Source organism: Grammomys surdaster, unplaced genomic scaffold (genome assembly GCF_004785775.1).
Source record: "Grammomys surdaster isolate TR1022 unplaced genomic scaffold, NIH_TR_1.0 1164, whole genome shotgun sequence".
Taxonomy (NCBI): Eukaryota; Metazoa; Chordata; class Mammalia; order Rodentia; family Muridae; genus Grammomys; species Grammomys surdaster.
In genome coordinates, this window is record NW_021605583.1 from 7,289,249 (window position 1) to 7,304,506 (window position 15,258).

At 52.9% G+C, this 15,258-nt stretch overlaps 1 protein-coding gene across 1 annotated transcript in view; it reads right to left on the reverse strand.

Annotated features, from left to right (window-relative positions):
- Positions 1-282: 282 nt before the first annotated feature.
- Trim29 (tripartite motif containing 29) overlaps positions 283-15,258 on the reverse strand; it is a 26,350-nt gene continuing 11,374 nt past the window's right edge. The window contains exons 4-9 of the mRNA XM_028783838.1: positions 13,873-14,071; positions 11,371-11,472; positions 9,134-9,226; positions 6,553-6,648; positions 3,799-3,875; positions 283-1,290 (exon numbers count right to left, since the gene is read on the reverse strand). Of these exons, the coding sequence (XP_028639671.1) occupies positions 1,228-1,290; positions 3,799-3,875; positions 6,553-6,648; positions 9,134-9,226; positions 11,371-11,472; positions 13,873-14,071 (630 nt within the window). The 3' untranslated portion in view covers positions 283-1,227. The remainder of the gene's footprint in view (positions 1,291-3,798; positions 3,876-6,552; positions 6,649-9,133; positions 9,227-11,370; positions 11,473-13,872; positions 14,072-15,258) is intronic.

A 15,258-nucleotide genomic window follows, 5' to 3' on the forward strand; every position in this document is an offset into this window, starting at 1 on the left:
CAGAGACCCAGGCTAGACCCCAAAGGCAGCATGTCTTCAAGACACAAGAAGAGAATGTCAGTGAGTGTGGCGCACGCCTTCAATCCCAGCACTCAGGAGGCAGAGGCAGGTGGATCTCTGTGAGTTTAAGGCCAGCCTGGTCTACAGAGTGAGTTCCAGAACAGCCAGGACTCTGTGTACAAAGAAACCCAGTCTCAAAACATAAAACCAAAATGAAAGAAGTAACGGGGGAGGGCGTAACATTGGTCCCCTGTGACCCTGAGGGACAATCCACTCATGACTAGAGAATTAAAGAGACAAATGGTTTATTCAGGGAGGGGGAAGCCCAAGCCAAAAGTACCCCTCCCCACCCCTGCAAGCTGACCCGTGAGGCCCCATCAGCCCAGAGTGAGAGACAAGCTCCCAACACCCAGTGCTGTTCCTGATTTGGCCCTCTCAAAGCCCAGTGACATGTGACGTGGATGGAGGCTGGCTCTCCTGATATGGGTGGTGGCTCTTAACTGACACCACTCTTACCAGCCCTCCTGCTGGCCGTTACCATGGAGAGCACCAAATTCCCATATTAGTGAAAGTCCACAGGCAAACTTTCATGAGCTGATTGTGGAGCACCAGGGAAACCGCTCTTCCAAAAACTGGCAGAGAAATGTCCAGGCTGCAATCCTCTTGCCAAATGGGATAGCCTATTCGCTGGCTTTACAGCCTCAAAGAGGACATGGCAGAGCCTCTCCGCTGGACCAGGAAAAAGCCAAGATGCTGAGAACATCCTCTAAGGCATGGCCAAGACCAGCCATACTGTAGTACAGAGGATGCGAGAGAACACACAGGACCAGTCTCCTCCTAACAGGCTCACACTACCAATACAATGTACCAAGGAGTGGGAACAAAGAGGCTGCCTTAACTAGGCACCTAGTGAAAGAGAAATGGTCCCCAAGCCTGGACATGGCAGAGCCTGGGCAGGTGGACAGACCGACACTGTGCAGGCCTGGTTTATGAGAAAGGAGCCCAGCTATCTCATGCCACTGTGGTAGGTAACTTGGCCTCACACCTAGAAGTCACAGTGACTGTTTACCACCAGGCAGAAAAGGAGCAGAGGAAGCTAGGATGCCCTGGTGGGGCTGTCAGGGGCTGAGAGGGCGGAGTGGGGCTGGGCTCCTGCCCAGGCGAAAGCGCAACAGCTTGGGAAGCAGGGGCAACAGGAGGATGGGGTTGTGGAGCTCCGTGATGAACTCAGGGAGCCTCGTTGGACCCGACGCCGCTGCCTTTGTTGACATAGAATGGCCGGTAGTGAGACTGTGGGGGAAATAAGAATGGTTAGGGTAGCCAGGTGGTCGGAGAACCCCCTAGCCAGCCCACCCAGCCTAGACTCTGAAGCAGCCTGCGAGATCTACCTATCTTGCTACCAGGAGGTGGCTGGTGAGATCATAACTTCCCAGTCCAAATTCTAAGTAGAGTCTGTCCCTGTCACTTAGCAGATGAGCTTGGACATTATCCCTCCCCGCCACCAATATTCTCCCAGTGTCACCTCGGCCACCGTGTGCTGTCGCATTTTGTGTTCTACAAAACTACACAGCACCCTGCCAAGGGCTTGCCATCGACAGACCCAATTAGGTTTTACAACCATCCAATTAAATAGGCGACTATGATCACAGCCACTTTGTAAGGAAGCAAACCGGGACACAGAGAGGCTGGGCAACTTGCCCAAGTCACCAGCTAGTGAACAGGGGGAACAGGATGAGAGACCCAGAGGTGTGGACTCCAAACCCCACCACCCCCTGCTCCACTCCACTTCCTGGTATTATTCTTGTGTCTCAAACACTTCACATGTCGGCTTAGGCTCTCCCTGCTGATTCTCCCTGACAGAATGGTACCAGAATGGTACTACTGTTCCAGCTCCTCCCTGCACTGTGCTCCCACCCCACCATCCACAATCATGGCGCTCCAGCCTCCTTGGCCAGAGCCTTCCTGACCTCCTCTGTGGATCGTGTCATATGACAATTTCAGGGAACTCAGCACCTTCCTGCCTTCTTCCTAACCCTCACTGAGAACTCAGTCCCCCGGGTGGAATAGAAGAACAAAATGGAGCTTTCCCTGGTCAGTTTGACCACTGCTGGCCTCCGGGGGGTGGGGGGAGGGTCTCAGGAATCAGTCTTAACCCTAAGTGGGTCAGGCACAGAGCTGCTCCGGGCCTCCCAGAAGCCCCTGGTCTGACGCTCTTGAATAGTAGGAATCAGGCCTAGGCAAGGCCAGGGCAGGAAGATCCTCAGCCCAGACTTTGGCTAAATCACTGATTCACAGAAAACAAAACTAAGGCCTAAGAAGGAAAACAGGGTACAGACAAAGTCACAGGGCTGCTCTAGCAGAGCCTGCAGCCAGGTGTCTCTATCCCTCAGGTCTGTTCCACAGCCCCAAAGCAATCCACAGGGTAAGGTGAGTGGGTAAGAACTTTTCTTTCAGAAAGGCTGTGTCAATAACATGTGCATTGCAGGCCAGTGAACAATGTTACCGTCTGAGAGGCAGGGGTAGGGGGTGAGTGGGGTATGAGATCACCCAAGCTATGGAATGGGAAAACTGAGGCATGGAAGATTGACTCACACAAGATCACACAGGAAGCTGGCATTGGCTGGGGCCTAGGTGCCAGGCTGCCTGACTCTCAGGCCTCACACTACACTGGCTTCCATCCTCCCAACACTAGGTACCACAGTAGGACAGCACAGCCTTGTCCTGCTGGAGCCTCGGAGGCTGGAGAGCCTTCCCTGTGAGGACTCAGGTCTGGGAATCAGGAAGGTGCACAGTAGGGAGAGAAATGACTCTCCCATTATCTGTTTCCCACAGTCCTGCTGCTCCAACGCCCTTGGGCCCAGCTCTGCATTACACGCAATCAGCCCCTCTCACCCACAAATTAAAGACTTTTTCCAATTAAACCAGCCCCAGCTTCTCTTTGTAGAACAGAGCAAATCCCACGCTCTGACCTCGAAATGCAAAAGCAGCAGAAGCGAGGGCTCCGACCACCTTTCCCCCCAACCCCATCTCAACAAAACCCTGGTGCTACCTGCATGGTACACCGCATGGCCCTCTCGGGACCTAGCAAAACTTTGGGAGATGAAGCCCCCAGGGTGACAGTCTGTGATCACTGCTATTCCTAGACAAAGATAAGACAGACTCCTCTGGTCTACAGGGAATGGGGGGGGGGGAGACACTTCATCTCAGCATTGCATTATAAGAATGAAGAGTCTTGAAGAGGTTATGTGGTTCTGAGGTGCCAGCAGGTGGTCTGGACCCCTTGGCCACACTCCCCTCCAGTGCTGCTTTCTCACAGCCCCAGCTTAGGGTTATTAGAGAGTAAATCCTGAATATACCTCTCTAGTTTCCAGCCCCCCCCCCATACACACGCCGTCACCCTTAATGGCCTATATGCTGTCAGAGATGGAAAGTAGCCTTACAAGTGAAACCCATCTCTAGGATGTCAGCCCAGTGGACTGAGTATTTCACCATCACGTACCTCCTGGAGACCAAGCCACCATAGATACCCACTGATCACTTGCAGATACAAACATGGGATGCCCGCATTACAGGTTCTAAGCTGAGGTCAAAGGCGGTGTGCACTTACTCAGGTCCCCTGCCTAGAAGTCCGTTTCTCTGACTTTGTTACATCCAGGTATATGGGTCATTGCTGCCTCCCATGCTCGCAGCGTGACCCAGAAAAGTCCCTCTCTTTGGCACAGACCCTGAAAGCCTGCACAGTGGCCAGGTCCCTGCCCCTGCCTGTGCTTGGCAACTCTTCTGGTACACCATACTCACCAGTAGAGTCTGCTTGCCAGATTTCCAAGTCTGAGGCTGGGCCTTGGGAACCTGGCTCCGGAGGAGGGAGGGATACCCTGAGAAGACAAAATGCTCCAGTTAGGAAGAGCCCTGACTGGCAATCGGGGAGCCCCATAAATGCCTACCCCAAAGTGACCCCCAAGCATCATCTAGCCCAAGACCAAGTTCAGCCACCTACAGAGGTGTGCAGCAGCTGAGGTGATGCGGTTGCTAACTCAAAATCCTAGGAGGCAAAGGAAGGAGGCAGCAAGGCAGACAGAAGGAGGAGGAGCCAGCCAGATGGAGGAGGCCAGACAGCAGAATGTTGTCTCTCAGTCTAGGTCTTCGCTACGCTGCTAGGATCACCACCCACTGGCCCAGAGGGCTTACCACCCATAGCTGTCCCTTTGCCAGAGTCCAGGACAGCCATTCAGTCAGCAGGCCCTGCCAACGCTGCCCAGAAAGAGGGACTCCTGGCTCTGCTGTGCTGGGAGGGTCTAGATGACGTCTCTCATTTATTGAGCCCCACTTGTGCCAAGCATCATGTGAGTGTCTGCCCCCTGCTTGGTCCTTTCTTTTAGCTCAGTAGTTTGCCTGAGTCGTATGCCAGCAAGGAGCTATCAAGACTGGAAACCAAGGCTTGCCAGACTCCAAATCCATTCTCCTGTTCCTTCTGCCTGGCTCTGGTGGCCTCACATCTCACCAGTAGCAGACCAGGAACCCACAGAAGGGCAGCCATTTGTCAGCGTGACTGTCACTCAAGGCGAGGACAGCAAGCCCAAGGTCCCAGCAGGTGGTTCCCAGTACTTGGTGAGAAGGTGCTAGCCCAGTGAGACTGCCTGCATCCCTGCCTTCCTTCTCAGCTCAGAGACCTCCATAAAGGGCTTGGCTGAGCGGCACAGTGGAAAGCCTGGTCAGCAGCAGGGCAGATCGCCCATGACTTGAAGAACAAGAAGCTACAGAGGCTATCAGAGTCAGCATCTGGCAGCCACTGTCCACCGAGGCTGTGGCTGCATGGGGTGGGCCCTACCACCTGCAGAACTTCCCACTGCACTGAGCGAGAACCCCTGGGGCTGTCCCTTCACCTAGGGTGGAAGCAGCCAGAGAAAGAGAGGAGTCTATGGGTCCTGGGTGACGATGAAAACTGGAAATTGAGCCCTCACCTTTCTCTATCCAGAAAGAAAAACCCATACCAGCCGTAAGAGCTAAGGGTGGGGACAGGGGTGGCCCAGGAGACCAGCCTCAGTAGCAAACAGAAGTCCAAAGAGAGGGAGCCAGGATGGTGGGGGCAGGGAACATGCATCTATCTCTCTTTTTCGCTGAGGAGCTCTGAGGAATAGGGACCAGGACCCCCTCGAAGTGGCAGAGATCGCCCACAGCATGGCCCGCCTGCCTTTACTATGGCAGAGGAAGGGAAGGAATGGGAAACAGGCAGGTACCGGGATTGTTTTTAAACAGCCCACTGCGGTCCAGTGGCTTGGAAAACTCTGCAGTGGCCTGTCCCAAGGTTGTGAACTGATAGGGGGCTTTCCCACTGCCTGCTGGGAGAGAGAGATGTGTTAGCGGCATGAGTGTAGGCTTCCAGAAGGCTGAGGCTCTAATGCCTCACTGGGGCACTGTGCTCGCCCTGTTCTACAGCCTTACACAGACCTGGGAGCTGGAGCTGGCCCTGCCTGCCCGTGATCCTAGCAGAGGGTGTAGGGAAGAGGTTCTCAGAACTGTGAGCTATCCTGGCACACGGGGCAACCTGGCGAGGCTATTCCTAGTCAGCTTGAAGGTGATGTGAACTCAACAGTAAGGGAGGGCCTCAGCAGGAGGCTGGACACAGTCTGATGGGAAATGTCTGAGCCAGGGATAAGAGCTGCTGCCCTCTGCGCCATGTGACCTTCAGGTGAGGCTTGAGCAAGAAGCAGGCAAGCACCTGCTGGGAGCTAGCATGCCAAGGAGTCCCACAGTGTCCCAAGCTTGGCCCAGATACTGGACTTTTCCAGGGTCTCTTGTGCCCTAGCTTGAACTGGACCATGAGGTGATAACGCCACTTCAATGGTCACTGTTTGCTATAGGGAAGTGTTCCAGACAACTCCTTTCCCTCTCCATCCCAAGGGACAAGCCTCTGATCCTTCCAGAATAAGTATTTGGGTATAGTGAGAAGTGGAATCTTTCCTCATCAGAGCTGTCTCTAAGGCCTAGAGGGAGAGACAGGAGGGCCCTGGTCTACTATACACTGGACTCTGCTTCAAGCCGATATCCTCAAGATGACCCTAACCGCAGGAGGCGGGAGACATAGCCCATTCAACCTGTTCAAGACCCCCAGGGATGCAGTAGGTAGGTGAGGACCAAGTATAGAAAAAGAAGATTAGACCTGAGGGGCCTGATCTTACCTCCCCAAAGGGGCTGCTACATGACCTAGAGTCTAGTCAGCTGCTGGGAGTTACTGGGTAGACAGAGTTAGATCAACTCCACAGCAGAGAGGCTGGAGAAAGTATCCCAGAAGAAGTGTCTGGGCCAGGGGGTAGGGATGCAGAGAGTGGGTACTCTTCCTGCGTCCCAGCCCACCTTTGGGACCTAGTATGTGTGTGTCACACCTAAGAAACACTGCCATAGTTCAGCCTCCTCCCTTGCCTTAGGATGCACCCAAGTCCCAATTTCCGTCTAGGTTGGCACCCAGAGCGTGAGGAGGAACGAGCCAGAGAGGGAACAAAGACTCAAGCAGGGCAGCCTGTAAACAGAGCAAGGGGCAGGAAGTGAGCTCACCTTTCAGGGAGAAGGAGGAGTTGCCTTGCACAGTGGGCATGTCCTCAGAGTTCTGAATAGTGGACGAGTACTCCCAGACCCTGGAGGTATAGTTGCCTGGCAGGACAGAGAAAGCATGTCAAACCCAGGTAGGCTGGCATGGAGAAGGACCAGGACATGATTAATTGAACCTTTGACTCTTGGTCCCTTGACAACCTCCAAGGTCAGGATGCCTCTACGCCTACATCACCTGTCTCCAGTCTTCCCTGCTATGGAAGGTATATAAAGGATAGGTATACTCCTGCAGGCCAGCGTCCTGAGACTAAGACCATGATTTGTATTCTTTGGTGTGTCTCAGGGGATGCAGAGTGGCCTGTGCTACAGTGCACATGGAGAGATCAAGAGGGTACCTTGTGAATATTCTCCCCATCCACCTTTTCATGGGGTCCCAAGGATCGAACGCAGGTCACCAGGCTTACACAGCAAGTGCCTTTTTGCACTAAGCTCTCTTGCTAGCTCCTGTTCTCAGACTAAGTGGCAAGCCCTTACCACAGCCCACAGGTGCTCCCCATTCTCACCCACTTCCTGGCATCCCAGCCAAGCTGTGACATCACTTCCTCTAACATTAGATTCACTCTTGCCAGAGTGAGTCTTTGCTTGGGACATGCCCTTTCTCCCCATCCTCAGCAAATTCACATAGCAGGTATCCCTGTCACCTCCCCCAAGGTCCCTGTGTGCCTCTACCTGCTCCCTCTGGTCACCGTGACCCGCCTGGGCCCAGGGCTGTAGTTGGCTGTTTAATTGTTCATCTCCTGTGGTGCTGGGGATATGTTTGCTTGGCCCTGCATCAAACTGATACCTACCAGAGTCTTATTTCTAGAACACACTCACTGCATGTTTGATGGACCCATGTGCTAATAAGTGAACAAATAAATACCAACGCATACTATCACTTGGGGAAAGAGACAGTTGACAGAATGCCTGATATCCTCTTTGTGTGAGTGAACAGGCTAACGGAGAGCCATGGGCAAGGAGGTTTCTGTGGTGTTGAGGAAGAGGACATAGGGAGAAACAGCAAGGCACCAAGATGACATTGGAGTCCCCACTAATAGGGCACGCTCCTCAAGTTCTTTCTTCTTCAGCAGCAGAGAGCCTTGGGTACCTCCTAAGTCAGGCCCCCTCTTCAGTAGTAGCCACCAGCCTGTGTGTTCCTCTTGTCCCTGAAGGATGAGTTGAGCGAAATGGGGCAAGTAGCCAGCCTGAAGTTGGACTTGGGGACCTCTCTGAGCAAGTGTCAGGACACAAGGACACACCTCCCCAGACTCATGTACCGGCTACGAAGTGGTTAAAGTGAACTGTCTTGCTGGGTGTGGCCACAGCTTTTGTAGGTGGAACAGGGGAGAGGTAGAGGGTGGGCGGGTGTGCAAGCACATAGTACACACTGAGGTGTAAGGACCTTGGGAGTCTTGAGTCACTTTTCCACATCGTTTTTGGGACAGAGTCTTGTGAAACTGGAGCTTGTTTATTTGGCCAGGCTGGCTGGTCAGGATGACCTCTGGATTCCTCATTTGCCCTAGCAATGAGATTACAGGTGCACAGAGCCACGCCCAGCTTTTGCATGTAAGTGGTAGACATCAAACTCGGGTCCTTGTGCTTGTGTGGCAAATACTTTACCAACTTTTCTCAGCCTCTACAGCTGAGAATCTTGAAGACCAGTAAAGAGGCTGGGCGTCGCCCTCTCCACCAGATGGCAGTGCAGTGACCTTCCAGTTTCCAGGGGTCTGTTCTTAACTAAGGGGTCTTCCTAGAGCTGTCTCTGGGTTGGGGATGCCTGGCTGAACTGGCTCAGTGCTCTGTGTACATGGCAGAAAGTATCCAAGAGCTCCAGCAGGAAATCAGGACCCCCAAAACAGAGGCTTCATGAGCACTCGATCCTGGCTGGAGCAGTGTTCTCCTTAGCACACGGAGCAGGAGCTCCTGTATTTGACAGCTCCCCTGGGAAAGGCACCTCCTCCCCCACACCCAGTTCTGTATAAGTAGCTGTTGTGAAGCTGCCTCTGAGATTTCCAGACACACCCGTGTCAGGTCATGCCTTCCTTTCCAGTGGCATCTCAGATAAATCATTTTCGCCACTGCATGGCAAGTGCAAAAGTCAGCTCAGGTCTGTGGCCCTTCAGTCCTGATACTTGCTGGGAGAGACCGCCACAGCTAACCTCAGGGTAGACACTTCACCGTTTCCCCCAACTCATCCTTCAGGGATACGAAGAACAAGCGGCCTGGGGATTTTTAAAGATGCTGAATCTCGGTAGCTCCTCCCAGGCCTAACCGATGACATCATGCAGTTCTGCATAAGCCACTGCAGTTCGTTCTCTCTCTCTCTCTCTCTCTCTCTCTCTCTCTCTCTCTCTCTCTCTCTCTCTCTCTCTCTCTCTCTCTCCTTCTCTCTCAGCTCAGGAGACCCATCCTGTCCCCACTTCCTCCATTTGTCTTATACTGGTTAGTCAAGACACTCAATCCATGGCTCAGCCAGGCACCACCATCCCACGTTCCCACCTGCACACCTACACTGCCTCTGCCTGCTGTAAGCTGAGTCCCCGCCTACCTTTTGTGCCATACAGATTGTTGAAATTCTTCTGGTTGGTCTCCTTGGAGAGGCGGCTGGGCGAGGATGGCTGGTAGGATGTCCGGCCCCCACCTGTGGGGCAGAGACCTCATTGCAGAAACGTGATCCTGACACAACTGAGCCTGTGGCCTCCGACTTCCTGAGGGGATCTTAGTATCCTAAACATCTTCCCGGGAGCCCACTGGACTCTTCTATTAGAAACAGTCCCTGGGTCTAGCCTGGGGTAGTTACAAAACGCATCACCCAGATGGGAACCCTTTGGAAAGCTGAGGGGACACTATTGGCCACTGTGCCCAGAGCACTAGAATTCTGGGTGTACTAAGAGCCTCAGTCACTCTACTTAGAAGCTTTGAGAGTACAGAGGCTGACAAGCCAACGTTCCTGAGCCAGTGCCTGTGTGAACTGGACTGCAGAGGCTGGGATCTGGGGTAGGAGGAGGAAGAAGAGGTATTTAAAAAGTCAGGGAGTGGGGAGAGCGGATGCTTTGTGATCTCATCCAACGACCTAGCCTCCTACAAAGGCTGATGGATCGGCTTGGATCTTGTATCCACACAGCCTGCGGCTTCTCCCTGATCTCCACATGGTGCTCCCGCACGGCCCAGGGTCAGGGCCTTCCTGTTGTCTCTAACCCTCTCACCTAGACACCATACACACACCCACTGCTGACTCACCAGCCCTGTACTGCTTGTCCATCCTTTTCCATCACAGCCCTGCCCTCCGCACTGGGCTGAGAACCTCTCCTTCCTGAGCCTGGGAACTAATTTCTCCAAGGGAGGGAGTCATAGTCACTCTAACTCAGCCTGGAAGCCTTTGGTAGCCCCGTTTCTCTGATCCTCTTGGCAGCTCGTCCAGTGCCTCTCCTCTACCCTGAGCCTGGGAGTTGCAGGTGTCCTGCCCATCCTGTCCCCGCAGGGCAGGAACACCAGAGGAACCTGTTTCTTCCACCTATGGATGTCACAACCGACTCACAGGGCCAGAGTCAACATCAGAAAAGCTCCTAGCCCTGGAGTCTCACTGCCTCTCTTCACACAGAAGGACACAGCCCAGAAGGGACATGGACCAGCCTCAGGCTGATTCGGGCCTGGCACTCTCAGAGAGCGGTTATAGGAGGTTGTACTCCCTACATCTGGTAGACAGCAGTAGGGCCACTCTGTCCCTGGGGCTCCCTTATGAGGGAGAATCAAGCAAAGCCAGTGGAGTTGGGACCACCCCATCAGTGGGGCTCAGACAGCTTCATCTGGTTAGTCCTTAACCAAGCAGGGCTAAAAGCAGAGTGACTAGGCTGATGCAAGGCAGACAGGGGATTTAGGGAGAGAGATGCTGGGGGTCTGGCCAGTGCTGTTTGTCCTTTCATGGAACTGGCTAAGTAAGAGCAGACCTCCGGGCAGAGAGGGGACAGGACTGCTGTCAGAGCCTGGTTAACCCCAGGAATGTCAGAGGGGAAATCCTGGCACCTCTCTGCTGCTTAGAACCTTCCAGAAAGTCTGGGTGTTGTTATGGAAGGTGGGGTGCAGAACTTCCTGTCTGATGAGCTCACTTCTCCCGATCCCTAGCCCTGTGGATTTATCTGTCCGTAACTGCTCAGAGCCTCTGGCTCCTCTTTCCAGCTAAATGCCTTCCCAGATCTTCCCCCTCTCTTTCCACCCTCCATTCTCCAGCATCCTCACTTCGCTCTAGGCTCCCTGGTTCCCACATGCACCTGCATACCCCTACACACCCGCTCTGCCCTGGGCCTGGAACAGCCACCCTTATAGTAACAAGCACCGTTGTGCTTTGTTGCTGGTCTCTAAGAATGTTCCAGACTATTCTGAGCCAAGGACAGGCAGACCCTGGTCTAGAGCCCACCAGGCTGTCCCCCTGGAGGGCAGGCTAAGGAGGCAGGTGACTCAAGGGGAAAATGCAAAGGAGCAGACTGGCCCTGGAGGTAGCAGCCCTGGCCAGCGCTCACTGCTTACAACTTGGGCGTTCCACACAGCTCTGGCCTGCCAGAGGAGAGTCTGGAAGACACTCTGAAGGACAGAGGCTACAGGAGTGATGGGCTGCTTTGGGAGACTGATGCCTCTAACGAGCAGAGTGCTGGATAACCTGTCACCAAACCAGGACATGTGTCACCATGGTCATGTGTACCAGACACACTGAGTTTTGGTCACTCTGCCCAGGAAGAACCCGTCTGAGAGGGGCTTTGGACCGCTACCGTTGGTAGCACGCTCCCTCACCCTTGGGTGTGAGGTACATGGAGTATCTCTTCATGGTGTCGGGTGTGCTCCAGTCGTTCCCGTAGCTGCTTGTGTAGCTGTTCATGTAACGATGGTCCCCACCTGGAAGAGAGGGCAGGTCAGCAGTGGAAGAGACGGGGAAGAGAAACTGACCCCCAAGGAGAGTCAAACCCTCACAGAGAACATGACACCACTGTGTCCACACTCACTGTGCTCCTCTAGTGAGCTACTTTCCAGTCACATGTCTCCTGTCGAAGGCTATTGTGTGCACAATAGATATTTCTTATTTGATCAATTCATGGGCAGATGTGAACACCTCCATGTGACGGAAAAGGAAATCAAGGCTTGCGGGTGAGGGTAGTGGTTTGCTCCTGGCGATAGGACAATCAAGGGATCTGAGCCCTGACTCCACTTCAGTCCCGGCCACTGCTGGTGGCATCGGGAGGTTCTTTCTTGACCTCTGTGGTCCAGGGATCCAGTCAGCTGTATAGGTTAAGCTGCACATGGCTGCAGACTCTCAAACCCCAACAACCCTGTCTCTAGGTGTTCAACTCTTCCCTTACCCTGCTGTCCTCCATGCCTCTCCTGTCTCCTACTACTTCCTGACTCCTGTTTCCTCCAGCCCTCCCACGTTCTCTCAGGTAAGGAGTAAATGGCTCAGACCTCTCTTTCATCTCCATCTCCATCACCTTACCAGCATCTAGCAGGATCCTGGTACCCAGTAGGCTAAAGATACTTGTCCAGCTGTGGTCACACTAAACCAAGGATCTCTGAAAGTGGCCTGGTATCTCTGAGCCCTGGGCCTGGAATAGTGAAATGCATCCCTGGTCTAACAGGCAATCCATCGTCAGGAAGCAACAGATGGTCACTCCAAGGTCTGACTCACAGGCTACCCATCCTCTATCTCCTATAACAGATACCATCCAGCCAACAGTCAACGGTGACGAGAACAGGACATCAGCAAAGGAGGCTTCCCCCCTGGGCCTGTGGCACAGGTGCAGGGCAGCTGAGTCAGCACACTCAGTCTTGCTCCTGGCTACCTTGTTACTACACACCTTACAGAGGACGCAGGGCCACACCTGCACAGAGACTGGGGCAGGGATCTTCATGACCTAGAAATGGGACGATGACCCACTAGGAGGCTGGGTGGTTCCTGCAAGAGTCACGGGCCACCCTGTCCTAGCTAAGACTGTCCTCTCACATCTGCCCAAGCCGGAGTCTTCCTGCAAGGTTTGTACCACAAAGACGATAATGGTCCTTCCTTAAACCACTGCTGCTGCTGCTGCTGTCAACAGTGGTGGGGGCACTATTTAAGATGAGAAGCCATAGCATCCATTTCAACAGTGAGAAGCCCAACAGTATGTCCTCCCCATCGGCTGGGGGCCCTTTGAAAGGCTGCTTCTCCAAATAACAACCTGGACATCTGTAAGATGCAACGCCCTACCAGGGGAAGGAGAAAGGCCAAGGAGGGAAAGAACTCAGCGTAATGCCCACATGCCAAGGGAGCCCTCAATCACGCCGCCGGCTGTCACCTTCCCCATTAGGATCATGGCTATTGTCATTAGGAAAAGGCTATCCGGATCTGAGTGTCATTCTAAGCCAAATGATTGTCTTGCTAAAATGGCTTATCTGTCCTTAGGTGTGATTGAATGCACACACACCCCCTCATATTTCACAAGGACACTGTGTGGTATGATGCATGTGTGGTCCCCTGCACACTCCTAGCCCTTCTCCTCTGGGAAGACTGTTGTGCTGCACCTGGAGACCAGACAGTATCATTCCCATTGGTGCTCACGGCTACGAGGCCCAATCAAGCTGCTTTTGAAGATCTTGCATTGGGCCTGAGCCATTAGGGCTTGGCCTTAGGGAAAGTTCCCAGGCTTCAGGCCCCAAAGGGTTTGGGATTGGATGGAATAAGGCTTAACAGGGCAGTTCCTCAGGTTAGGAGGCTTTCTGTGAGATAATTCAGGTGATGTCTACAGAGGAAAGCATGACGCAGAGAAGGGCTGATTTCAGCAAGGGTGAGTCAGACAGACATGCCAAGTCCCATCACCTCCAACCCATCACCAGGCCAATTTTAGCCTGTGGGCTTACCACTACTCATCACAGCCATGGTGACAGGCCTCCCTCCAAGTCCAGATGTAATTCTAGGTTCCTTATGAAGCCTGTGCCCCATCCATTCAAAGTCAGCCCATTCAAGCCATAGGCAGCTGCTAGACTCGAACTAACAGTCAGATGGAGGCTTGAATGAAACCAGCCCTTGACTTTGTGAATGGCCCACAAAGGAGGCACCTATACAGCAGTTCCCAGAGGCTCTCTGCTCTAGAGACCCCTTGTAATAGCTGCCAGTTCAATGGGGGTGCTAGAATCCCTGAACGTGTCCAATGGATGAGTGAACGGAGACCATGAGGAGTCAGCTAGCCAGGTTCTTGTCTAATCCGGCAGCAGGAATTGACTGAGAAACACACTCAACCTCAGACTTGAAGACAAGGAAGGACCTACCATTTTCCATGTGGTTCCTCTCGATGAAGTTACGGCTCAAATCGGCCTTACACATCTTCTCGACATGGCGCATGCACACGTTGAGCAAGTCATCCTTGCAGTTGCCAAGAGACTGTCCCAGCCCCTCCCCCTCCAGCAGGACGTGGTAGGTGGGCAGAGGAGGAGGGAGAGAGTAATTGCTCATCAATGCACCAAATTCCTACCAAAGAAAGAAAAGGAGTCGTTGACTTTGCCGGTCTTTGTTGAATTATGGGGAGCTTGGCCTGCAAGGGAACTCTCGGTTTAGCGGGGGGGCTGTGCTGAGAGCCAGAAGGGCTGAATTCTAGGATCAGTTCAATAGCTAGCCTTACTTTATCCTCACTGGACAAATGAGTCAGCTAAAATCAGCCTTGGCCGAGTTAGCATTCAGATGAGAGACTCCATGACTCCCACCACCCGTGTGTATGTAACATACGTACTAGGAAAGTTGTAAAAGTAACACAGACTCTGTAGAATTTAGGTAAAAGGATAAAGGGTATGTGAAACTACCAGAACTGTGCATGTATTTCCATCTTGACAGGCTTACTCAGTTGCGTCTCAATCCTTCTGTGGTTCTCACACATCCCTTCTCCCTCTCTGGAGCATCATCCCTCCTCCTCAAGTCCTAAGCAGCCTGCAAGACCCTTTCCAAACTGCACCTCCTCTTCTAGGTTGTCCTTAGATTGCTCCAGCCCGCCAGCCCTTCTCTGAATTTCCATAGGCACTTATCTCCTGAGCCACATGCTTTATCATTTAATTACACACTTTTCCATATTGTTCTCTAATTGTACACGTCTTATCTTCCCAGTTGGATTGCAGCTGCTTGGGGGCAGGAACCACGTCTTATGCTTCTCTATTCACCATGCCACCTGATAGAGTCCTGCCTGCCCAGGAGTATCAAAACATTCCAGCAGACAGAAAGATGGATGCATGAATACACAAACAGACTAGATCAAAGATAACAAGTACGGAGTGTTCTCATGCCACTCCTCCCTTCCCAAAGCAGGCATTACTAATTAATCACAGAACTTTTTCTTATCAAGCCTAGAGCGACGCTGGTACATAGCAATTGAACTTGGTACAAGGTGACATTTGTGTGCCATCCTTAGAGTAGTAGAGAGTAGACTGGATAGAAAATTAAATAGATGGAAGGATTGGTAGTGAATGGATGGATAAATGGTGGGTGGGTAGTAGGTAGATGAGTGAGTTTGTTGGTGTTGAGTGGAGGACGAGATGGGTAATGAATGGATGAGTGATAGATGGGTAGATTGGTAGGCACTGGATGGATGGATGTGTGGATGGATGGATGGATGGATGGATGGATGGATGTGTGGATGGATGGATGGATGGATGGATGGATGGATGGAT